Consider the following 24,838-nt stretch of genomic DNA (forward strand, 5'->3'; position numbering starts at 1 on the left):
CTGTAGTGCATAAGGTAGAAGGCACGAATAATCGTCATGGAATAACCGTATCGCTGGATTTTGATTGATCAAAGCTTCGCTGTACATTTAATTTTTGCTCGATACCGCGGATTGCAAAACAAAGAGAGAACATTAGTTCTGTTCGACGGATGTGCTTAACAGAACAATGAAACGGCAAGTACTGTTGTTTTTCTCGGTCCTCTTTCTTCGTTTTGTGTTCGGTCAGGTCAGCTACTCTATTCACGAAGAAATGCCGAAAGGTTCTTTAGTGGGTAACATAGCTCGGGATTTAGGTTTAGATGTTAAACGATTACAAGCTGGCAGAGCTCGGATGCACACCGGAGACAATGTAGAGTATATTCAGCTTAACAAGGAAAAGGGACTACTCGTCATCAAAGAAAAAATTGACCGCGAGGCTCTCTGTGAACAGACGATGCCTTGTGCTTTACATTTTCAAATTGCTTTAGAAAATCCAATAGAAATATTTCCTGTCACTGTGGTAATCACGGACATTAATGACAACGCTCCCGTATTTGAAAAGGAAGATAGGCGCTTTGAAATCAGCGAGTCTGCAGTCGTCGGCTCTAAATTCATGCTAGAAAAAGCAATAGATCCAGATATAGGATTAAATGGTCTTCAGAGCTATACACTGAAGCCCAACGACAATTTTATACTTAAAATGAACAGTCAGTCTGATGGTGGTAAAAAGGTCGAGATGATTTTACAGAAATCGCTGGACAGAGAGAAGCAGGAGTATGCATCATTGCTGTTAACAGCCGTAGATGGAGGAGAGCCGCAAAGGTCTGGGACTATGCAGATTCATATTACAGTGTTAGACGTTAATGACAACGCTCCTGTTTTTACACAAACCGTTTACAAGGCTGAAATCAAAGAGAACTCAGTTAAGGGGACAGTCATTACTAAAGTGAGCGCCTCCGATGCGGACAAAGGCTCTAATGGGGAGGTTAGCTACGTAATTGGAAATAGCATGAGGGGCCTTTCAAATGTATTCGTCATTACGGAAGACGGGCATCTTGTACTAAATGCCCCTCTTGATTATGAAAAATCCCAAAAGTATGAGATTTACGTAGAGGCAGTGGACCAAGGAGGTCTCTCTGATTCGAGCAAAGTCATTGTTGATGTAGGAGACATTAATGACAACAGTCCAGTTATAAAAATAATATCATCGTCAATTTCAGTAGGAGAAGATTCGCCTTCGAGCACAGTGGTAGCTGTAATGAGTGTTAATGATCCTGATTCCGACGTAAATGGTAAAGTCGAGTGTACTATTGATAAAAACACACCATTTGCAATTACTTCTACATCCAGTAATTTTTATAGCATTATAACAGACAGTGATTTAGACAGAGAGAGATCCTCTGAGTATAATATCACTTTGACCTGCACTGATGAGGGAGTGCCCTCCCTCTCCAGCAGCGTCACTCTCACCTTACAGATCTCAGACGTTAATGATAACGCACCTGTCTTTGAGAGGAGCACATATGAGGCCTACATTGTAGAAAACAACACACCGGGTCTCTCTGTGTTCACAGTCAAAGCCACAGACGCTGACTGGAATCAGAATGCCCGTGTTTCGTACATACTAGAGGACTCCTCCGTTAACGGAATGCCAGTCTCCTCGTATGTGTCCGTTAGTGTTGATAGTGGAGTCATCCATGCAGTGCGCTCTTTTGACTACGAGCAGATCAAAGATTTCCACTTCCGCGTAAAAGCGCAGGATGGAGGTTCTCCTCCACTCAGCAGCAACGTGACTGTGAAAATAATGATCCTGGACCAGAACGACAACCCCCCTCAGGTTCTGTACCCAGTCCAGACTGGTGGCTCTCTGGTGGCTGAAATGGTGCCTCGTTCAGCAGATGTGGGCTATCTGGTGACTAAAGTGGTGGCTGTTGATGTGGACTCTGGACAGAATGCCTGGCTCTCCTATAAACTGCAGAAAGCCACAGACAGGGCGCTGTTTGAAGTGGGCTTACAGAATGGAGAAATCAGAACTATCCGCCAAGTCACTGATAAAGATGCTGTCAAACAAAGACTGACTGTTATAGTGGAGGACAACGGGCAGCCCTCTCGTTCAGCTACAGTCATTGTTAACGTGGCGGTGGCGGACAGCTTCCCTGAAGTGCTGTCGGAGTTCACTGAGTTGACACACGACAAGGAGTACAATGACAACCTGACTTTTTACTTAGTCTTGGCTCTGGCTGTAGTTTCCTTCCTCTTCATCACGTGTTTAGTGGTTATTATATCAGTCAAAATCTACAGGTGGAGACAGTCTCGCATCCTGTATCACTCCAACCTCCCTGTCATTCCATATTATCCACCACGTTACTCAGACACTTTGGGAACAGGGACTCTGCCACATGTGTACAATTATGAGGTGTGCAGGACGACTGACTCCAGAAAGAGTGACTGTAAGTTCGGCAGAGCTGGTAGTCAGAACGTGCTGATAATGGACCCCAGTTCTACAGGAACAATGCAGCGGATACAGAGTGAAAAGAGCATCCTGGATGAACCAGACTCTCCTCTTGAGGTTAGAATAATTATTACATCACAAATGGCACAATATAACTTTATAACTTGTTATTTTAGTTAGTCTTTCTTTTTTTTCAGCACCTTGGAGAGAAACATGTATAAGTATATCGTTTAGTTTGTTATGAAAAAGACTGCTACGTATTTAATATGATCTGAGGATCGTTTTCAACTTTTGTGAGATTCTTCTTTTATTTTAGACAGTTGTTATATAAAATGTTATACACACCATTTAAATTTTAGTGGCTTTTTGGGTATTTACACTTTTGTCATCTTTCTACATACATACATCCATTCTCTTCCGCTTTTGCTTTTCGGGGTTGCGGGGGTTGCTGGACCTTATCCCAGCTGTCATAAGGCGAGAGGCGGGGTACACCCTGGACAGGTCCCCAGTATGTCGCAGGGCTACATTTCTTTCTACATTTCTTCTGTAATTTTGCTTTTTGAACTCAATGAGCCGCTGTTGCCTTCTTTGTTGCAGTTGTGGTATATTTTCTGCTGCGCCGCCTCTCCTTTTCGGTGTATTAGAGAGAAAGGGCAGGACTGACCGCATTGTCTTCGTTTGTCAGGCGGATATGCACAAAGGCGACGCAAATTGTAATTATTTTCCTTCGGTTCTTGGATTTTTTTTCTTCATATTAATTGTGATTGTCTGTCTACAATCGAAGGGGATTTTTAGGAGTCTTTCGTTTATTCTTACTGACACACATACAAAATGAAACGGCAAGTACAGCTATTTATTTTACTTCTGGTTGTCTGTGATGCCTTCGGGCAGGTCAGCTACTCTGTTCCGGAGGAAATGGCGAAAGGTTCCTTGGTTGGAAATATATCTCAGGATTTAGGCTTAGATGTTAAAAGGCTAAAGATGGGCAACGCTCGTGTTTATTCCGGTGATAGCAGAGAATACATCGAGTTAAATGTCGAGAGAGGAGTCCTTCTAATCAGAGAGCGAATAGACAGAGAGACGTTATGCGGTGACACCACGCCGTGCGCTGTGCATTTTCAGATTGTGTTAGAAAATCCTATGGAGTTTTACAGTGTTACAGTTGAAATAACAGATATTAATGATAATCCGCCAACTTTTGAAAAAAATGAAATTAAATTCATCATTAGTGAGTCTGCTGTTGTTGGGGCTAAATTTGATTTAGAAAGAGCTGTGGATTTGGATGTGGGTACAAATACTCTCCAAAGTTATGTCCTTAAACCAAGTGATAATTTTATACTTAAATTGCACAACCAAGCTGATGGTACAAAAAATATTGAGATGGTCTTACAAAAGCCCTTGGACAGAGAAAAAAATGAATTTATTTCTTTAGTGTTGACGGGTGTAGATGGAGGAGAGCCACAGATGTCAGGAACAATGGAGATTCTCATTACAGTGTTAGATGTGAATGACAACGCACCCGTTTTTACGCAGCAGGTATACAAAGGCACTGTATCCGAAAATGCTACAAAAGGCACTACTGTGACTTCTGTTAGTGCGTCAGATGCAGATCATGGATTGAATGGTAAAATAACATATTCAATCACAAATACGTTGGATGACGTCAGACATATGTTTGAAATAAACGATGAAAACGGCGAAGTTAAATTGATTGGGTGGTTAGATTATGAAAAGAAAAGACATTTTCAAATCAATGTACGGGCAAGGGATAACGGAGGACTCACTGATTCTTGCAAAGTTATTGTCGATGTCGTTGATATAAATGACAATGAACCAACGATTAAAATTATGTCTAAATCGACAATTATATCAGAGAATGCAAACCCCAATACAGTTGTTACAATGATTAACATTCAAGACCCTGACTCAGGTGAAAATGGTAAAGTTCAGTGTTTTATAACCGATAATATTCCTTTCGTGCTGAAATCCCCAACTAATAATTTTTATAGCTTAGTAACAGACAATGATTTAGACAGAGAGAGAGCCTCTGAGTATAACATCACTGTGACCTGCTCTGATGAGGGAGTGCCCTCCCTCTCCAGCAGCGTCACTCTCACCTTACAGATCTCAGACGTTAATGATAACGCACCTGTCTTTGAGAGGAGCTCATATGAGGCCTACATTGTAGAAAACAACACACCGGGTCTCTCTGTGTTCACACTCAAAGCCACAGACGCTGACTGGAACCAGAATGCCCGTGTTTCATACATACTGGAGGACTCCTCCGTTAACGGAATGCCAGTCTCCTCGTATGTGTCCGTTAGTGCTGATAGTGGAGTCATCCATGCAGTGCGCTCTTTTGACTACGAGCAGATCAAAGATTTCCACTTCCGCGTAAAAGCGCAGGATGGAGGCTCTCCTCCACTCAGCAGCAACGTGACTGTGAAAATAATGATCCTGGACCAGAACGACAACCCCCCTCAGGTTCTGTACCCAGTCCAGACTGGTGGCTCTCTGGTGGCTGAAATGGTGCCTCGTTCAGCAGATGTGGGCTATCTGGTGACTAAAGTGGTGGCTGTTGATGTGGACTCTGGACAGAATGCCTGGCTCTCCTATAAACTGCAGAAAGCCACAGACAGGGCGCTGTTTGAAGTAGGCTTACAGAATGGAGAAATCAGAACTATCCGCCAAGTCACTGATAAAGATGCTGTCAAACAAAGACTGACTGTTATAGTGGAGGACAACGGGCAGCCCTCTCGTTCAGCTACAGTCATTGTTAATGTGGCGGTGGCGGACAGCTTCCCTGAAGTGCTGTCGGAGTTCACTGAGTTGACACACGACAAGGAGTACAATGACAAACTGACTTTTTACTTAGTCTTGGCTCTGGCTGTAGTTTCCTTCCTCTTCATCACGTGTTTAGTGGTTATTATATCAGTCAAAATCTACAGGTGGAGACAGTCTCGCATCCTGTATCACTCCAACCTGCCTGTCATTCCATATTATCCACCACGTTACTCAGACACTTTGGGCACAGGGACTCTGCCACATGTGTACAATTACGAGGTGTGCAGGACGACTGACTCCAGAAAGAGTGACTGTAAGTTCGGCAGAGCTGGTAGTCAGAACGTGCTGATAATGGACCCCAGCTCTACAGGAACGATGCAGCGGATACAGAGTGAAAAGAGCATCCTGGATGAACCAGACTCTCCTCTAGAGGTTAGACTCTTTACATTCTGATGAACCTATACAATTCTATTCCCCGCTGTTTTTACTGCCTGTCCAAGTAATTTCAGTACCTTGGATAGCGAAGTGATTATCGCTTTTATTATTGTGAATCTTTTTTTCCCTAAGCATTGTCCTATTTTGCTTACACTTCAGTTGAGTAGTTTCGTATTGAATTAATATTTTATCAATGAGGAAACTCGTTGTCTAATTTAGTATTACCTTATTTGTCATTAAATCGGAATCATTAATGTGTTTTGTCTGGTATTTTCGCTAAAATTCATAGGTGTAATGTTAGAGGGACTTTTAAATCCTGAACATTGCACTTTCGAGTTTTGAACTCAGTGGGCCGCTGTTGACCAGCGCCAGCATGTTTTAAATAATTTGAAACACGGCACATCCTCCTTCCTCTCAAAGAGCGAAGGACTCGTGTGCATGCCGCATAGACTGTAGTGCATAATGTAGAAGGCACGAATAATCCTCATGGAATAACCATATCGTTGGATTTTAATTCATCAAAACTTAGCTGTGCATTTAATTTTTGCTCTGTAACGCGGATTGCAAAACAAAGAGAGAACATTAGTTCTGTTCGACGGATGTGCTTAACAGAACAATGAAAGGGCAAGTACTGTTGTTTTTCTTGGTCCTCGTTCCTCGTTTTGTGTTCGGTCAGGTCAGCTACTCTATCCCCGAGGAAATGGCGAAAGGTTCTTTAGTGGGTAACATAGCTCAGGATTTAGGTTTAGATGTTAAACGATTACAAGCCGGCAGAGCTCGTATCCACACCGGAGACAATGTAGAGTATATTCAGCTTAACAAGGAAAAGGGACTACTCGTCATCAAAGAAAAAATAGACCGCGAGGCTCTCTGTGGCCAGACGACGCCTTGTGCTTTACATTTTCAAATTGCTTTAGAAAATCCAATAGAAATATTTCCAGTCACCGTGGTAATCACAGACATTAATGACAACTCTCCAGTATTTGAAAGGGAAGAGAGGCGCTTTGAAATCAGCGAGTCTGCAGTCGTCGGTTCTAAATTCATGCTAGAAAAAGCAATAGATCCAGATATAGGATTAAATGGTCTTCAGAGCTATACACTGAAGCCCAACGACAATTTTATACTTAAAATGAACAGTCAGTCTGATGGTGGTAAAAAGGTCGAGATGATTTTACAGAAATCTCTAGACAGAGAGAAGCAGGAGTACGGATCATTGCTGTTAACAGCTGTTGATGGAGGAGAGCCGCAAAGGTCTGGGACTATGCAAATTCATATTACAGTGTTAGACGCTAATGATAACGCCCCTGTTTTTACACAAACCGTTTACAAAGCTGAAATCAAAGAGAACTCAGTCAATGGGACAGTCATTACCAAAGTGAGCGCCTCCGATGCAGACAAAGGCTCTAATGGGGAGGTTAGCTACGTAATTGGAAATAGCATGAGGGGCCTTTCAAATGTATTCGTCATTACGGAAGACGGGCATCTTGTACTAAATGCCCCTCTTGATTATGAAAAAGTCCAAAAGTATGAGATTTACGTAGAGGCAGTGGACAGAGGAGGACTGTCTGATTCGAGCAAAGTCATTATTGATGTAGGAGACATTAATGACAACATTCCAGTTATAAAAATAATATCATCGTCAATTTCAATAGGAGAAGATTCGCCTTCGGGCACAGTGGTAGCTGTAATGAGTGTTAATGATCCTGATTCCGACGTAAATGGTAAAGTCGGGTGTAGGATTAATAAAAACACACCATTTGCAATTACTTCTACATCCAGTAATTTTTACAGCATTATAACAGACAGTGATTTAGACAGAGAGAGGGCCTCTGACTATAACATCACTGTGACCTGCACTGATGAGGGAGTGCCCTCCCTCTCCAGCAGCGTCACTCTCAACTTACAGATCTCAGACGTTAATGATAACGCACCTGTCTTTGAGAGGAGCTCATATGAGGCCTACATCGTAGAAAACAACACACCGGGTCTCTCTGTGTTCACAGTCAAAGCCACAGACGCTGACTGGAACCAGAACGCCCGTGTTTCTTACATACTGGAGGACTCCTCCGTTAACGGAGTGCCAGTCTCCTCGTATGTGTCCGTTAGTGCTGATAGTGGAGTCATCCATGCAGTGCGCTCTTTTGACTACGAGCAGATCAAAGATTTCCACTTCCGCGTAAGAGCACAGGATGGAGGTTCTCCTCCACTCAGCAGCAACGTGACTGTGAAAATAATGATCCTGGACCAGAACGACAACCCCCCTCAGGTTCTGTACCCAGTCCAGACTGGTGGTTCTCTGGTGGCTGAAATGGTGCCTCGTTCAGCAGATGTGGGCTATCTGGTGACGAAAGTGGTGGCTGTTGATGTGGATTCTGGACAGAATGCCTGGCTCTCCTATAAACTGCAGAAAGCCACAGACAGGGCGCTGTTTGAAGTGGGCTTACAGAATGGAGAAATCAGAACTATCCGCCAAGTCACTGATAAAGATGCTGTCAAACAAAGACTGACTGTTATAGTGGAGGACAACGGGCAGCCCTCTCGTTCTGCTACAGTCATTGTTAATGTGGTGGTGGCGGACAGCTTCCCTGAAGTGCTGTCGGAGTTCACTGAGTTGACACACGACAAGGAGTACAATGACAACCTGACTTTTTACTTAGTCTTGGCTCTGGCTGTAGTTTCCTTCCTCTTCATCACGTGTTTAGTGGTTATTATATCAGTCAAAATCTACAGGTGGAGACAGTCTCGCATCCTGTATCACTCCAACCTGCCTGTCATTCCATATTATCCACCACGTTACTCAGACACTTTGGGGACAGGGACTCTCCCCCATGTGTACAATTACGAGGTGTGCAGGACGACTGACTCCAGAAAGAGTGACTGTAAGTTCGGCAGAGCTGGTAGTCAGAACGTGCTGATAATGGACCCCAGTTCTACAGGAACGATTCAGCGGATACAGAGTGAAAAGAGCATCCTGGATGAACCAGACTCTCCTCTAGAGGTTAGAATTAATATTACTTCACAAACGGCGCAATATAACTTGTTATTTTCGTTAGTCTTTTTTTTTTCAGCACCTTGGAGAGCAACATGTATAAGTGTATCATTTAGTTTATTATGAAAAAGAGTGCTACGTATTTAACATGATTTGAGGCTCGTTTTCAACTTTTGTGGGATTCGTCTGTTATTTTAGACAGTTTTTATATAAAAAATGTTATACACAACATTTAAAATTAAGTGACTTTCTTGGTATTCACGCTTTTGTTATGTGTCATCATTTCTCCTGTAATTTTGCTGTTTGAACTCAATGGGCCGCTGTTGCCTTCTTTGTTGCAGTTGTGGTATATTTTCTGCTGAGCCGCCTCTCCTTTTCGGTGTATTAGAGAGAAACGGCAGGACCGACCGCATTGTCTTCGTTTGTCAGGCGGATATGCACAAAGGCGACGCAAATTGTAACAATTTTCCTTCCGTTCTGAGGATTGTTTTTCTTCGTATTAATTGTGATTGTCTGTCTGCCATCCAAAGGGATTTTTAGGAGTCTTTCGTTTAATCTTAACGACCCACATACACAAAATGAGACGGCAAGTACAGCTGTTTATTTTACTTCTGGTTGTTTGTGATGCTTTCGGGCAGGTCAGCTACTCGGTTCCGGAGGAAATGGCGAAAGGTACCTTAGTTGGAAATATAGCTCAGGATTTAGGATTAGATGTTAAAAGGCTAAAGCTGGGCAACGCTCGTGTTTATTCCGGTGATAGCAGAGAATACGTCGAGTTAAATGCCGAGAGAGGAGTCCTTCTAATCAGAGAGCGAATAGACAGAGAGACGTTATGCGGTGACACCACGCCGTGCGCTGTGCATTTTCAGATTGTGTTAGAAAATCCTATGGAGTTTTACAGTGTTACAGTTGAAATAACAGATATTAACGACAATCCGCCAACTTTTGAAAAAAATGAAATTAAATTCGTCATTAGTGAATCTACCGTTGTTGGGGCTAAATTTGATTTAGAAAGAGCTGTAGATTTGGATGTGGGTACAAACACTCTCCAAAGTTATGTCCTCAAACCAAGCGATAATTTTATACTTAAATTGCACAACCAAGCTGACGGTACAAAAAATGTTGAAATGGTCTTACAAAAGCCCTTGGACAGAGAGAAAAATGATTTTATTGCGTTAGTGTTGACCGCTGTAGATGGAGGAGAGCCACAGATGTCAGGAACAATGCAGATTTTTATTTCAGTGTTAGATGCCAATGACAACGCACCCGTTTTTACGCAGCAGGTATACAAAGGCACTGTATCCGAAAATGCTACAAAAGGCACTACTGTGACTTCTGTTCGTGCTTCAGATGCTGATCATGGATTGAATGGTAAAATAACATATTCAATCACAAATACGTTGGATGACGTCAGACATATGTTTGAAATAAACGATGAAAACGGTGAAGTTAAATTGATTGGGCGGTTGGATTATGAAAAGAAAAGACATTTTCAAATCAATGTACGGGCAAGGGATAACGGAGGACTCACTGATTCTTGCAAAGTTATTGTCGATGTCGTTGATATAAATGACAATGAACCAACGATTAAAATTATGTCTAAATCAACAAGTATATCAGAGAGTGCAAAGCCCAACACAGTTGTTACAATGATTAACATTCAAGACCCAGACTCAGATGAAAATGGTAAAGTTCAATGTTTTATAAGTGATAATATTCCTTTCGTGTTGAAATCCACATCTAATAATTTCTATACCTTAGTAACAGACAGTGATTTAGACAGAGAGAGAGCCTCTGAGTATAACATCACTGTGACCTGCTCTGATGAGGGAGTGCCCTCCCTCTCCAGCAGTGTCACTCTTACCTTACAGATCTCAGACGTTAATGATAACGCACCTGTCTTTGACAGGAGCTCATATGAGGCCTACATTGTAGAAAACAATACACCAAGTCTCTCTATATTCACAGTGAAAGCCACAGACGCTGACTGGAACCAGAATGCCCGTGTTTCTTACATACTGGAGGACTCCTCCGTTAACGGAGTGCCAGTCTCCTCATATGTGTCCGTTAGTGCTGATAGTGGAGTCATCCATGCAGTGCGCTCTTTTGACTACGAGCAGATCAAAGATTTCCACTTCCGCGTAAGAGCGCAGGATGGAGGTTCTCCTCCACTCAGCAGCAACGTGACTGTGAAAATAATGATCCAAGACCAGAACGACAACCCCCCTCAGGTTCTGTACCCAGTCCAGACTGGTGGCTCTCTGGTGGCTGAAATGGTGCCTCGTTCAGCAGATGTGGGCTATCTGGTGACTAAAGTGGTGGCTGTTGATGTGGACTCTGGACAGAATGCCTGGCTCTCCTATAAACTACAGAAAGCCACAGACAGGGCGCTGTTTGAAGTGGGCTTACAGAATGGAGAAATCAGAACTATCCGCCAAGTCACTGATAAAGATGCTGTCAAACAAAGACTGACTGTTATAGTGGAGGACAACGGGCAGCCCTCTCGTTCAGCTACAGTCGTTGTTAACGTGGCGGTGGCGGACAGCTTCCCTGAAGTGCTGTCGGAGTTCACTGAGTTGACACACGACAAGGAGTACAATGACAACCTGACTTTTTACTTAGTCTTGGCTCTGGCTGTAGTTTCCTTCCTCTTCATCACGTGTTTAGTGGTTATTATATCAGTCAAAATCTACAGGTGGAGACAGTCTCGCATCCTGTATCACTCCAACCTGCCTGTCATTCCATATTATCCACCACGTTACTCAGACACTTTGGGAACAGGGACTCTGCCACACGTTTACAATTACGAGGTGTGCAGGACGACTGACTCCAGAAAGAGTGACTGTAAGTTCGGCAGAGCTGGTAGTCAGAATGTGCTGATAATGGATCCCAGTTCTACAGGAACGATACAGCGGATACAGAGTGAAAAGAGCATCCTGGATGAACCAGACTCTCCTCTGGAGGTTGGTTATTTTAGTTTCATTTCCGTAGCAAATGCAGGCCCGTTTTATTATATAACCTGGTTGTGATTCTTTTTCCGTCTTCAGTCAGAACCATGGATAGAGATTACCTTTGTAACTTATTTCATAGATTTAACCTAAGGAGATTTTCGTTTTCATTTAATTTGTTTGTTGTTGTTTTTTTGTTTTTGTTTTTTTGTTTTTTGTTTGTTTGCTTGTTTGTTTTTAATGTCCAGCCTTTATATTGTTTCTAGTTCTCGGTATTGATTGTAATTTTAGGTATACGGAGTTTTATTGATGGAAACATATTATTCTCGCCTATTCCCACTCTAGGTTCAAAACATCTTTCAGTATTTCAAAACATTCTCATTTCTATCTTAATCACCTGTTCAAAATAGGCTCGCTCATTGCTCTTTCTTATTTAATGGAGATGGATTTCCTCATTCTAAGTTTTGCTTATCGTATTACAATCAGTCCTTATACAGCCATTTCATTTCTACCTAAACATTACTCTTCAGTTTTCAGGAGTAATTCTTATGTAATTTTTTACTTTGAACTCAGAGGGACGCTGTTGACCAGGATGTATCAGTTCGTCGCTTATGTGTAGTAGTACCTCCCTCATCTCCTTCTATTTTATCGAGAAGCACAGCGGAGAGATTCAATAAAAACCGTTTGTGGGAATGTAACCGAACGCAGATACACAAACCTTGGGCTTTCTGTTACGGATTTCTGTTCAGTTAACGTGAATCGGGACAAAGGGTTTACATATGGATATATTGATGATGGCAGGAATAACAGCGAGACGGCAAGTACTATTGTTCATTTCGGTCCTCTCCCTCAGTGCAGCTGTCGGACAGGTCAGCTACTCTATTCCTGAGGAAATGGCGAAAGGCTCTTTCGTTGGTAACATAGCTCAGGATTTAGGTTTAGACATCCAAAGACTGAAATCCGGCAGGGCTCGGGTTTTTACTCGAGACAACACAGCTTACATCGAGCTAAACAGCGAAAGGGGAATTCTCCTACTTAAAGAAAGGATAGACAGAGAGGCGCTGTGTGGACAAATGACGCCTTGCGCTTTACATTTTCAGATTTTATTAGAAAATCCGATGGAATTTTATAGTGTCACTGTTGAAATCACAGATATAAATGACAATCCTCCGACTTTCATCACGAACGAGGCACATTTTAATATAAGCGAATCTGCGCTGAGTGGCACAGCATTCGTTTTAGATCGGGCGACCGATCTTGATGTGGGCGAAAATAGTTTAAAAGCATATGCTCTTAAACCAAGTGATATATTTTCTCTGAAAATAAATAATCAGGGACAGGGTAGTAAAAACGTGGAGATGGTTCTGAATGCACCGCTCGACAGAGAGAAAAATGAACACCTACGTTTGGTTCTGACGGCGGTGGATGGTGGCGAGCCGCGGATGACGGGAACGATGCAGATTCACATTAATGTTTTAGACGCTAATGACAATGCTCCCGTTTTTACACAGCCCGTTTATAAAGCATTTATAAAGGAAAATGCACCAGTCGGAACTGTTGTAGGGACAGTTACTGCAACTGATGCAGATGACGGGTCTAATGGCAGAATAACTTATTCAATTTCAGCTATGCTAGATCATGCCTATGGGATTTTTGAAATCAATAAAAGAAGCGGTGAGGTCACTTTGATTGGAAAGGTTGATTATGAGAAAACCAGAACTTTTCAGATTAATATTCGAGCGAGTGATGACGGAGGTTTAAGTGGTTCATGCAAATTAATAGCTGATGTAATAGACACGAATGACAACCGCCCCGATATTCATATCATGTCTAAATCAAATGTTATATCAGAAGATGCGAAGCCTAACACCGTTGTAACAATGATAAATGTAGAAGATGCAGATTCCTCTGAAAATGGAAAAGTGCAATGCGACATCAATGACAGTAATAGTTTCATATTGAAGTCAGTTTCAGAAAAATTCTATAGTTTAATGACAGACAGTGATTTAGACAGAGAGAGAGCCTCTGAGTATAACATCACTGTGACCTGCTCTGATGAGGGAGTGCCCTCCCTCTCCAGCAGCGTCACTCTCACCTTACAGATCTCAGACGTTAATGATAACGCACCTGTCTTTGACAGGACCTCATATGAGGCCTACATTGTAGAAAACAATACACCAAGTCGCTCTATATTCACAGTGAAAGCCACAGACGCTGACTGGAACCAGAATGCCCGTGTTTCTTACATACTGGAGGACTCCTCCGTTAACGGAGTGCCAGTCTCCTCGTATGTGTCCGTTAGTGCTGATAGTGGAGTCATCCATGCAGTGCGCTCTTTTGACTACGAGCAGATCAAAGACTTCCACTTCCGCGTAAGAGCGCAGGATGGAGGCTCTCCTCCACTCAGCAGCAACGTGACTGTGAAAATAATAATCCAGGACCAGAACGACAACCCCCCTCAGGTTCTGTACCCAGTCCAGACTGGTGGTTCTCTGGTGGCTGAAATGGTGCCTCGTTCAGCAGATGTGGGCTATCTGGTGACTAAAGTGGTGGCTGTTGATGTGGACTCTGGACAGAATGCCTGGCTCTCCTATAAACTGCAGAAAGCCACAGACAGGGCGCTGTTTGAAGTGGGCTTACAGAATGGAGAAATCAGAACTATCCGCCAAGTCACTGATAAAGATGCTGTCAAACAAAGACTGACTGTTATAGTGGAGGACAACGGGCAGCCCTCTCGTTCAGCTACAGTCATTGTTAACGTGGCGGTGGCGGACAGCTTCCCTGAAGTGCTGTCGGAGTTCACTGAGTTGACACACGACAAGGAGTACAATGACAACCTGACTTTTTACTTAGTCTTGGCTCTGGCTGTAGTTTCCTTCCTCTTCATCACGTGTTTAGTGGTTATTATATCAGTCAAAATCTACAGGTGGAGACAGTCTCGCATCTTGTATCACTCCAACCTGCCTGTCATTCCATATTATCCACCACGTTACTCAGACACTTTGGGGACAGGGACTCTGCCACATGTGTACAATTACGAGGTGTGCAGGACGACTGACTCCAGAAAGAGTGACTGTAAGTTCGGCAGAGCTGGTAGTCAGAACGTGCTGATAATGGACCCCAGTTCTACAGGAACGATGCAGCGGATACAGAGTGAAAAGAGCATCCTGGATGAACCAGACTCTCCTCTAGAGGTTAGAATTTCCCAACCGTTCAAAATTAATATCAAGGAATTAATGCTTGTCATCTTATTTTCAGCACCTCGGATAGCGACATGATTTTTTTTTCATAGTAAAAGTAACTTACAGTTCATAATTTAACTGATTATTTCATGCAATCAATACAGCTCGAGGAATTCACGTCACACAATCTTGTAATTCAGATATCTGTATTACTTTGAATAACATTTTTGAACCGTAAACTCTTCGAATGTTTCCCACATGCTAAATGTTTAGTTTTCATGTTTAGTATATGTATGTTATTTCATTTTGAACATTTAAAATGCAATGATAGTTCATGAACTCAAAGTGCCGCTGTTGCCTAGTCCGTTTCAAATTTAACGGCGACTCTTGTACCTCCCATCATGGCTTTATTTTACAGAGAGAAAGAGGGAGAAGCAACCTTCACTGTCTACAGTTTACTGGACAGAGGACGTCGTGTCTCTTTTATGTTTTGGAAATATGATTGAAAATCATCTTTAACCTCTTCATTTGGGATTAAAAATCAGTCGCATCCATACGTGCTTGTCATCGGGATATCTTCAGAGGGAACAATGGGAGGGCAAGTACTGTTGTTTTTCTCGGTCCTCTCTCTCAGCTCGGTGCTCGGACAGGTCAGCTACTCGATTCCTGAAGAAATGTCGAAAGGCTCTCTAGTTGGAAACATGGCAAAAGATTTCGGCTTAGATGTTAGACGATTAAAATCGGGTAAAGCTCGTATTTTTTCTCCAGACACCGATGAATATTTTGAGCTGAATAACGATAGAGGAGTCCTCCTCATCAAGAATAGGATCGACAGAGAGGCGCTCTGTGGGCAAACAACGCCTTGCGCTTTGCATTTTCAAATTATACTAGAAAATCCAATGGAATTTTACAGTGTGACAGTTGAGATAACAGATATTAACGATAACCCGCCGTCCTTTGAAAAGAATGACGTCAAATTTAAAATTAGCGAATCCGCCGTCCGTGGGGCTAAATTCATTTTAGATCGTGCCGTCGACCCTGATGTAGGCTTAAATGGACTGCAAATCTATAAACTTGAACCGTCAGGGAATTTTGTGGTTAAATTGCATGATCAGGCAGATGGAACGAATAACGTTGAAATGATCTTAGACAAACCTCTTGACAGGGAAAAACATGAACACTTGTCTCTGATACTGACGGCGCTGGATGGGGGAGAGCCGCAGATGACGGGAACAATGCAGATTCTAATCACTGTTTTAGACGTAAATGACAATGCTCCTGTCTTTACGCAGTCAATTTATGAAGCTTCGATAAGAGAAAATTTGGCAGTCGGAACTACTGTAATGAGAGTTAGAGCAACAGATGCAGATCATGGATCTAACGGTAGAATAACTTATTCAATTTCCAGTATATTAGACAATGCCCGTGGTTTATTTGAAGTAAACGGTGAAAGTGGTGAAATTCGGCTTATAGGAAATGTTGACTATGAAAAAGCTCGAACATTTCAGATAAACATTCGTGCAAGTGATGACGGAGGACTAGTTGACTCCTGTAAAGTGAAGATTGACGTGATTGATATGAATGACAATAAACCTGATATTCACATCATGTCTAAATCGAATGTAATAACAGAAGACGCAAAGCCCGGTACTACGGTCACAATGATTCATGCTAAGGATGCAGATTCAGGTGAAAATGGAAAGGTCCAGTGCACAATGAATGAAAATATTCCTTTTGTGATGAAGTCTACAACCAGTGATTTCTATAGTTTGATGACAGAAAGCGATTTAGACAGAGAGAGCGCCTCTGAGTATAATATCACAGTGACCTGCTCTGATGAGGGAGTGCCCTCCCTCTCCAGCAGCGTCACTCTCACCTTACAGATCTCAGACGTTAATGATAACGCACCTGTCTTTGACAGGACCTCATATGAGGCCTACATTGTAGAAAACAACACGCCAGGTCTCTCTATATTCACAGTCAAAGCCACAGACGCTGACTGGAACCAGAATGCCCGTGTTTCTTACATACTGGAGGACTCCTCCGTTAACGGAGTGCCAGTCTCCTCGTATGTGTCCGTTAGTGCTGATAGTGGAGTCATCCATGCAGTGCGCTCTTTTGACTACGAGCAGATCAAAGATTTCCACTTCCGCGTAAAAGCGCAGGATGGAGGTTCTCCTCCACTCAGCAGCAACGTGACTGTGAAAATAATGATCCAGGACCAGAACGACAACCCCCCTCAGGTTCTGTACCCAGTCCAGACTGGTGGCTCTCTGGTGGCTGAAATGGTGCCTCGTTCAGCAGATGTGGGCTATCTGGTGACGAAAGTGGTAGCTGTTGATGTGGACTCTGGACAGAATGCCTGGCTCTCCTATAAACTGCAGAAAGCCACAGACAGGGCGCTGTTTGAAGTGGGCTTACAGAATGGAGAAATCAGAACTATCCGCCAAGTCACTGATAAAGATGCTGTCAAACAAAGACTGACTGTTATAGTGGAGGACAACGGGCAGCCCTCTCGTTCAGCTACAGTCATTGTTAACGTGGCGGTGGCTGACAGCTTCCCTGAAGTGCTGTCGGAGTTCACTGAGTTGACACACGACAAGGAGTACAATGACAACCTGACTTTTTACTTAGTCTTGGCTCTGGCTGTAGTTTCCTTCCTCTTCATCACGTGTTTAGTGGTTATTATATCAGTCAAAATCTACAGGTGGAGACAGTCTCGCATCCTGTATCACTCCAACCTGCCTGTCATTCCATATTATCCACCACGTTACTCAGACACTTTGGGGACAGGGACTCTGCCACATGTTTACAATTACGAGGTGTGCAGGACGACTGACTCCAGAAAGAGTGACTGTAAGTTCGGCAGAGCTGGTAGTCAGAACGTGCTAATTATGGACCCCAGTTCTACAGGAACGATGCAGCGGATACAGAGTGAAAAGAGCATCCTGGATGAACCAGACTCTCCTCTAGAGGTTAGAATTATTATTACAATACTTTATAAAATGTCCAGTACCTTGGACAGAGACACAACATCTATCTATCTATCTATCTATCTATCTATCTATCTATCTATCTATCTATCTATCTATCTATCTATCTATCTGCTAATTCTGCATTTCCCTTTTATGTCCCTAAGTGCCGCTGTTGGTTAGTATCAGTAAAATCAGAGCTTTTTTTCTAATCGAGGTCCTCCCTCGCCATTCTGTTGCTTTATTCGGAGCTAGACTGACAAACCACACACCCCGTACTCAGTTGTTAACTTGTGACCAAATATTTGGTCCGTTTTCCCACCGTGTTTTTTTTCTCTTTGCCTCATTCAGATATTGTGAACAATTTCGTCACTATGGGTGTTTTTTGTTATTTCGCCGAAAAGAAAATTGTTTCATTGTTGCCGCTGCTTGTCTGCATCTGCGTCGCAGAAATGGCTGACGGTCAGGTCCGTTATTCTATACCAGAAGAGATGGCGACGGGCTCTGTTGTCGGAAATATAATTCAAGATCTAGGTTTGGATATTAAGCGATTGAAATCTGGGCGTGCTAGGATATTTACCGAGGACGACAGTGAGTACATTGGTCTGAATTCAGATAAAGGGACTTTAGTAGTGGCTAAAAGGATAGACAGGGAAGAATTATGCAAGCAAGTGTCTCCGTGCTCTCTTCATTTCCAAATAATCCTTGAAAATCCAATGGAGCTACACAGAATCGATGTAGAGATTTTAGATATCAATGACAACGCTCCGTATTTTTCCAAGAAGGAATACAATTTCCAGGTTATTGAATCTGCCTCACCGGGGGCTCGTTATTCCTTAGAGAGTGCCAGTGACCCCGATGTAGCAATGAACACCATTCAAACGTACAAACTCAACCCTTCAGATAATTTCAAACTGAACGTTGTATCTCTTCCCGATGGTACAAAATATATTGAAATGGTTCTTCACACATCGCTTGATAGAGAAAAACAAGAAGAGCATAAATTAACTCTGACAGCATTTGATGGAGGTAATCCTCAGAAATCGGGTTCAGTCAAAATAAACGTCATTGTTCTGGATGCAAACGACAATGCGCCAGTATTCAGCCAGTCTGTTTACAGGGTTACCGTTCCTGAAAACACACCGAAGGGCGCCGTTATTTTAAGAGTCAGTGCCTCTGATAATGATAAGGGAACAAATGAAGAGATAACATTTTCGTTCTCACAGCATACCAGCAGTGCATCTTCCCTGTTTATTATAGACCCCCACAGCGGAGAAATAAGTGTAACTGGTGTTTTAGATTATGAAAAAGCTAAACATTATGAAATAAACATTGAAGCCACGGACAAAGGGGGGCTTACAGACACAAGCAAGCTGCTAATTGAAGTGACCGACCTAAATGATAATGCCCCTATAATTAGCATCATTTCCCTCTCCAATGCAATACCAGAAGATTCCCCTCTAAATACCGTCATAGCAATGATCAATATTAAAGATTTGGACTCAGGTAAAAATAGTCATGTTAGGTGTTATATTAGCCAAGATTTGCCTTTCAAAATCAAGTCCTCCGCACCTAATTTCTATAGTCTGATATCTGACGATATTTTGGATCGTGAAACAGTACCAGAATATAATATAACTATTACAGCAGTAGATGAGGGTTCCCCTCCTTTTTCCACAAACAAGAGTATTAATTTAAGAATATCGGACGTAAATGACCACGCACCAACGTTCCCGCAACAGTTTTTGACCGCTTTCGTCAATGAAAATAATTCACCTGGTATGTCACTCCTCACCGTCAAAGCCAGCGACATGGACTATGGAAGCAATGCGCGCATTTCGTATTTTCTTGAGGATAGTCAGCTGAATGGGATGTCAGCTTCTGCTTATTTTTCAGTGAATGTAGAGCGGGGGGAGATAGTTGCTGTGCGCTCCTTCGACTATGAGCAAACAAAAGAGTTCCATATTCGCGTAAAAGCGCAGGATGGAGGTTCTCCTCCACTCTGCAGCAACGTGACTGTGAAAATAATGATCCAGGACCAGAACGACAACCCCCCTCAGGTTCTGTACCCAGTCCAGACTGGTGGTTCTCTGGTGGCTGAAATGGTGCCTCGTTCAGCAGATGTGGGCTATCTGGTGACGAAAGTGGTGGCTGTTGATGTGGACTCTGGACAGAATGCCTGGCTCTCCTATAAACTGCAGAAAGCCACAGACAGGGCGCTGTTTGAAGTGGGCTTACAGAATGGAGAAATCAGAACTATCCGCCAAGTCACTGATAAAGATGCTGTCAAACAAAGACTGACTGTTATAGTGGAGGACAACGGGCAGCCCTCTCGTTCAGCTACAGTCATTGTTAACGTGGCGGTGGCGGACAGCTTCCCTGAAGTGCTGTCGGAGTTCACTGAGTTGACACACGACAAGGAGTACAATGACAACCTGACTTTTTACTTAGTCTTGGCTCTGGCTGTAGTTTCCTTCCTCTTCATCACGTGTTTAGTGGTTATTATATCAGTCAAAATCTACAGGTGGAGACGCGAGAGGTTGTTTTATAAATCCAGCGGGAATCTTCCTGTTATTCCATATTATCCTCCCCTTTACGCAGACGTAGGCGGCACCGGTACGCTGAAGCAGGGGTTCAGTTATGAGGTCTATGGTACTACGGACTCTCGAATGAGTGATGTGAAGAACTTCAGCCAAAGCACTATGAGTATTGACCAAAGTGCTACCAGGACAGTTCAAAGGCATAAAACCGAGTCAGAGAATATACCCACCGAGGTGAGATCATAAATTCATGAAAATCTATATTCCCATACATATACATATTCCATACATATTAGTTAAGCCACTGATCAGTGATTATTTGGACACTTCTGATACTGTATTTATATCATCAGGTCTGCTCAGTTTCAGTCCTTACTGTTCCAAAAGTAGTCAGCAGGTATCTAACTAAGTTAAGATTATAGACATTTGTTCAGGGGTATAAAAATTAAACAATGCAATAGGATGGTTCAGAAAATGTGAATTTAAAACTATACTGAATAAAAATAGTTCATTAGTTCCCACCACACCTTACTATTTAGACATGCATAACAGTGGATTTTTTTTCTTTTTTTTTTCTTGACTGGTATAGTCTACAAGCCTAAACAGATACTTTTCAGTTGTTTTGAAAATGAATCAATATTTTTTGTTACTGCACATTCTCTTATGCTGATACAAAGGGTATACTTTTGTCTTTGCTTTATGACACTACAGTCATCTTATTGAATTACTATTTCCACCTTGTTTTCATTGTTTCTTTATCATATTAATTATTTGTTAAATTTGTCATATAGTAGTGCTGGCAAATGTTTGCCTCATCTTGTAGTGAAAGTTGATGTTATGTGCTGAGGAAAGACATAACAATGTGCTTTCCATGTTGAGACCTCTTACTGTGAAAAATGCGAAAAGGAGTTATAATGTGCTGTATGGCTATCAGAGATAGTCTTCTTACTATCTTGCCATAATAAAATAAAAATAATTCAGGGCTTCATCCCTGCTAAAGCTTTGCTACAGATTGCTCTCACAGCGAAAAACACAACCATGCAGTGGACTACTTTTCAGTGACCTAGTTCCCTTCATAACAGTTTACAGCCGTGGGTTTTGGGCTACACATGTTACAGCAGCAGTTGTGATTGCAATACAAAAGGACCCAGGGTGGAATTCCTCTTGAATATAACAAAGTTAGTTTATTCAATTCAATAAATATGATCAAAGAATGATACAGTGTTTTGGGGTTTAACTGTTTAAAATGTACTGCAGGTGAAAAGGGAACGGTCACAATTTATCCTAAGGAGGTTGAGAGGAGATGGAGAGAAAGAGAGAGGCAGGAGGGGGAAGGGAAGAAGCACGTGGTAACCGGCACAGTCTCATCATCCTCTGTGCAGCATTTGTGTTTGTGAAGCACAGCAGCCATTTTGGTCTGCAGCCCTTTTTGTCTGCTGTAAAAAGGTGGAAATAGAAAACTGAAACTATTATGTCAGGCTGCATTTACTACGTGCACTGTAAGTAACACAGACAGTGAGACTGAAGTATGTTTTGATCAAAAATAAATAGAAAACCAGCAAAACCATAAAGCTAGAGATAAATGTTGTATAAAAAACAACTAGAGGCTGAATCTGACTGAACAACAAATGCAGTTACACAGGACAACTGAACTAAATTATATTGAAATCTAATTAATCTGTAATTAATTATTCAGTATCTTGTGAGCATTACATAGCAACTGAGTGGATTTTCTTCTTTCCACATGATCCTCCGTAAGTTTTTTTTTAATATGAAAGCTCTGTGCTGTTTTGGCACAAATAACCCTGTTATTATTACAGCGCCTGCCATGAGAAAAATAATAATTGCCTTTTCTTTTTTCCACATTTGGTGAAAATTAGACTTCACTTTAGATGTGGGGTCCATAAAGCTTCTTTTAAATATCATGGTTATTGCATGAGTGGTGACTTAATATTGGCATGACGTAATTAAAGATAATCCTTCAGCAGTTCTGTTTGTTCCATGTTCTCCAGTTTCGAATGAAAGTTGTGGATCTTTATTGTCTGGTGTCTATAGTCTGTTTTGTTTTAAATATATATTGTTATTTCTATATTTTGTATACTTATATCTTGAGGTCAGGGTTTGTGCATGTAAAAATCCAAGTTCAAAACTCTAAGAACATGAGGTTAATTGTGTTAACCCACATACCCTCTGGAAGCAGTCTGCCATTATTATATGCCTACATCTGTGTCTGCTTTACCTGTTTTTAACTGTCTTTACGCCATTATGTCTTTCCTGTTTATGCTGGTGGCATTTTTTACTGAGTGTCATAAATTCTTTTGTCTGGGTCAAAGCTCACAGAAATGTCTTTGCAACCACTTAAATCATTCAACTAGTTTCATGCCATTTACTAAATCCGTATGTTCTTTTATCTTTCTCCTTTTTAAGAACCCTCCCTTGAAGCTGCCATCAGCCATTTTAGAACCTTCAAACCTACACAAACCCCTGGTTATTACTTTGATAAACTTCTTACTGGCTACAAAACTTTAATCACATGCAGAAGCTCTTGGTTCCCACAGATCTAAGCTGTTTCTAAGTGTCCTGACTTCCTTGCCAGGCTGTCTGGTGAGCAGCTGTGTGCTCATGTTTATGCCTGTGGGGGCTATCAACACATTGTGTGTTCTCTTTGAAGATGAGGATGTATATATTTAAGTCCCCTGTTGTATTTCTTTTACAGTATTGGCCAGATAGCTGAGTTATTGGTGACTTATAAGTATGTCATAATATCCTTTGGGCAGACAGTGTAATATATTGAACATGATACTAACAGGGAAAAGATAAAAGCTACATATCTCTCAAAAATAACTCTCTCAAACCCAGTGTGCTCTGTCCCTGTGGGAGAGTTCATTTATTGCTTTGTGGAAGTATACACCTTTAAAATTTGCAGTACATGGCTAAGAAATTTGAGAAAATACATTAAAAAGCAAGCACACATAACGTGTACATATATTTCTTTTAACCATTCAAATTTAATTAGTAAACTCAAGTTAAAGTGGTGTGAAATTGTAGCTGGACGCCACTCTTTATCAGTTATTCTGTCTACAGCACTCTTTCATTTTCCTCCTGATCTCATTTTCTGCATCCCTCCCCTCCCCCTCTCCAGCTGCACCACTCTGCTGCAGAGAGAGGAAAAAAAGACACACAGAGAAAGGGAGAGGAAGATTGCTCAATGTAGGACATTTTATCCAGTCTATAAAAAGGAATAACAAACCATTGGGTGTCTTTTCATCTGTGCATTTGGCTGCTATGTTTGTGACAAGAAGAAAAATCTCTTTTGTCCCACTTTTCTGCCAATTGCCAAGAGATTTGTTTGTACCCAGCAGTCTATAAATGTCTGCTTTAGCTGAACATGTTATGAGTGTGAATGTGCACGTGTGTGAGAGCATCATTTCCCATCTCCTCTTCTGCTGGCGATTCATTCTCCATATTGTTTTTTTCTAGCTCCTTTTTTTGCCATCCCTGTTAGGCTGCAGGAAGCAGGGTGGGATGCAAGCAAAGGAGGTGGGATGTGTTACCATAGCAACAAGCTGACTCACGGGCAGGACTGTACCATTTTTTATGATGCCACAGGGGTTCGGCAGCAGATGTACCCTCTGGTACTTATTGGCTCTTTGGATTTGTGGCTAGAATGAGGAAAGGAAACACCCCTGTTATGGGAAAATAGGTGCAGCATCCTCAGACCTTGGGTGGCTAATGATGGAGAAAGGGGAGGGAGAGAGGGCTGTCATGGCTGTTTGTGATATTTTTTCTAATCTGTGCTACCCTGTGTGTTTTCTCACAACCTGTTTCAGCAAAATGTTGTCTCTGATGACTATAATTCAACTGAGAATGACCCACTGAATGACGTGATTTCTATTTAATTTTTTTGTGTGTGGATTTTTAAAAGGAACAACAGCATTTTGGTGTCCTTTTGTCATTTCTTTGTGCACTTGCTAAGCTGTTTTGTGTTTCTAAGCAACACTGATCATGTATTACTTCCTGAAATGTGTTCATATGCCTAAATGGCAAGGTTATATAATGTACAGTTTAATGTATAATCCCAGTGTAATGAAAAGCAGTTGATGCTTTGCTTTGTCTTAGAAACTCAGAGTTCCCCCGCTAAGACACTCATCACACATGTCAGATGTGACAAACATGGGGCACAGTGCAAAGAATCTCATTAATATGCCATGGATTTAGCTCGGCATCGCCTTGAGGCCCTCTGCTGTTGTTATGGGGGTAGTGGCAGTTTTTGCACCAGTGCAGTGGTGTGATTTGATTCCTTTGACCTATTATCCCTCAGTAATGATCACAATAGTGTTCCTATTTGGGCTAAAATGGTTGTTGTAGTATCAAAGCATGTATGTGCCATGCATGTGCCTCTGTTTGAAGAGGTTAGCTGATTGTTTTGCCTGTAAATTGTTTCATGAATACTGATCAAAATGGATATTTTAGCTAAAACTGCTTGTGACAATGGTCTGTTTACTGTTATTACATATCCAACAGAGGTTATTTTTTATGTTATATAACATGATTTAT

General features: G+C 41.9%; 2 protein-coding genes across 33 annotated transcripts in view; both read left to right on the forward strand.

Moving 5' to 3' along the window:
* Positions 1 to 24,838, forward strand: part of LOC116335353 (protocadherin gamma-C5-like) — a 281,881-nt gene that overhangs the window by 205,121 nt on the left and 51,922 nt on the right. The window contains exons 1-2 of one of the 32 annotated variants that reach the window (XM_031742224.2): positions 11,618 to 14,781; positions 15,188 to 15,408. The exons of 25 other annotated variants lie outside the window; for them this stretch is intronic. In XM_031742224.2, the coding sequence (XP_031598084.2) occupies positions 12,367 to 14,781; positions 15,188 to 15,271 (2,499 nt within the window). In that variant the 5' untranslated portion in view covers positions 11,618 to 12,366 and the 3' untranslated portion in view covers positions 15,272 to 15,408. 6 more of the 32 variants (XM_039618313.1, XM_039618337.1, XM_039618289.1 and 3 more) reach the window with 6 other exon arrangements.
* LOC120443628 (protocadherin beta-16-like) lies at positions 2,715 to 5,668 on the forward strand. The gene has a single exon (XM_039622631.1). It carries the CDS (start codon positions 3,263 to 3,265, stop codon positions 5,666 to 5,668), a length of 2,406 nt encoding a protein of 801 aa, XP_039478565.1. The 5' UTR covers positions 2,715 to 3,262.

The sequence above is a fragment of the Oreochromis aureus genome, linkage group 2 (genome assembly GCF_013358895.1).
Source record: "Oreochromis aureus strain Israel breed Guangdong linkage group 2, ZZ_aureus, whole genome shotgun sequence".
In the NCBI taxonomy this organism is placed as follows: Eukaryota; Metazoa; Chordata; class Actinopteri; order Cichliformes; family Cichlidae; genus Oreochromis; species Oreochromis aureus.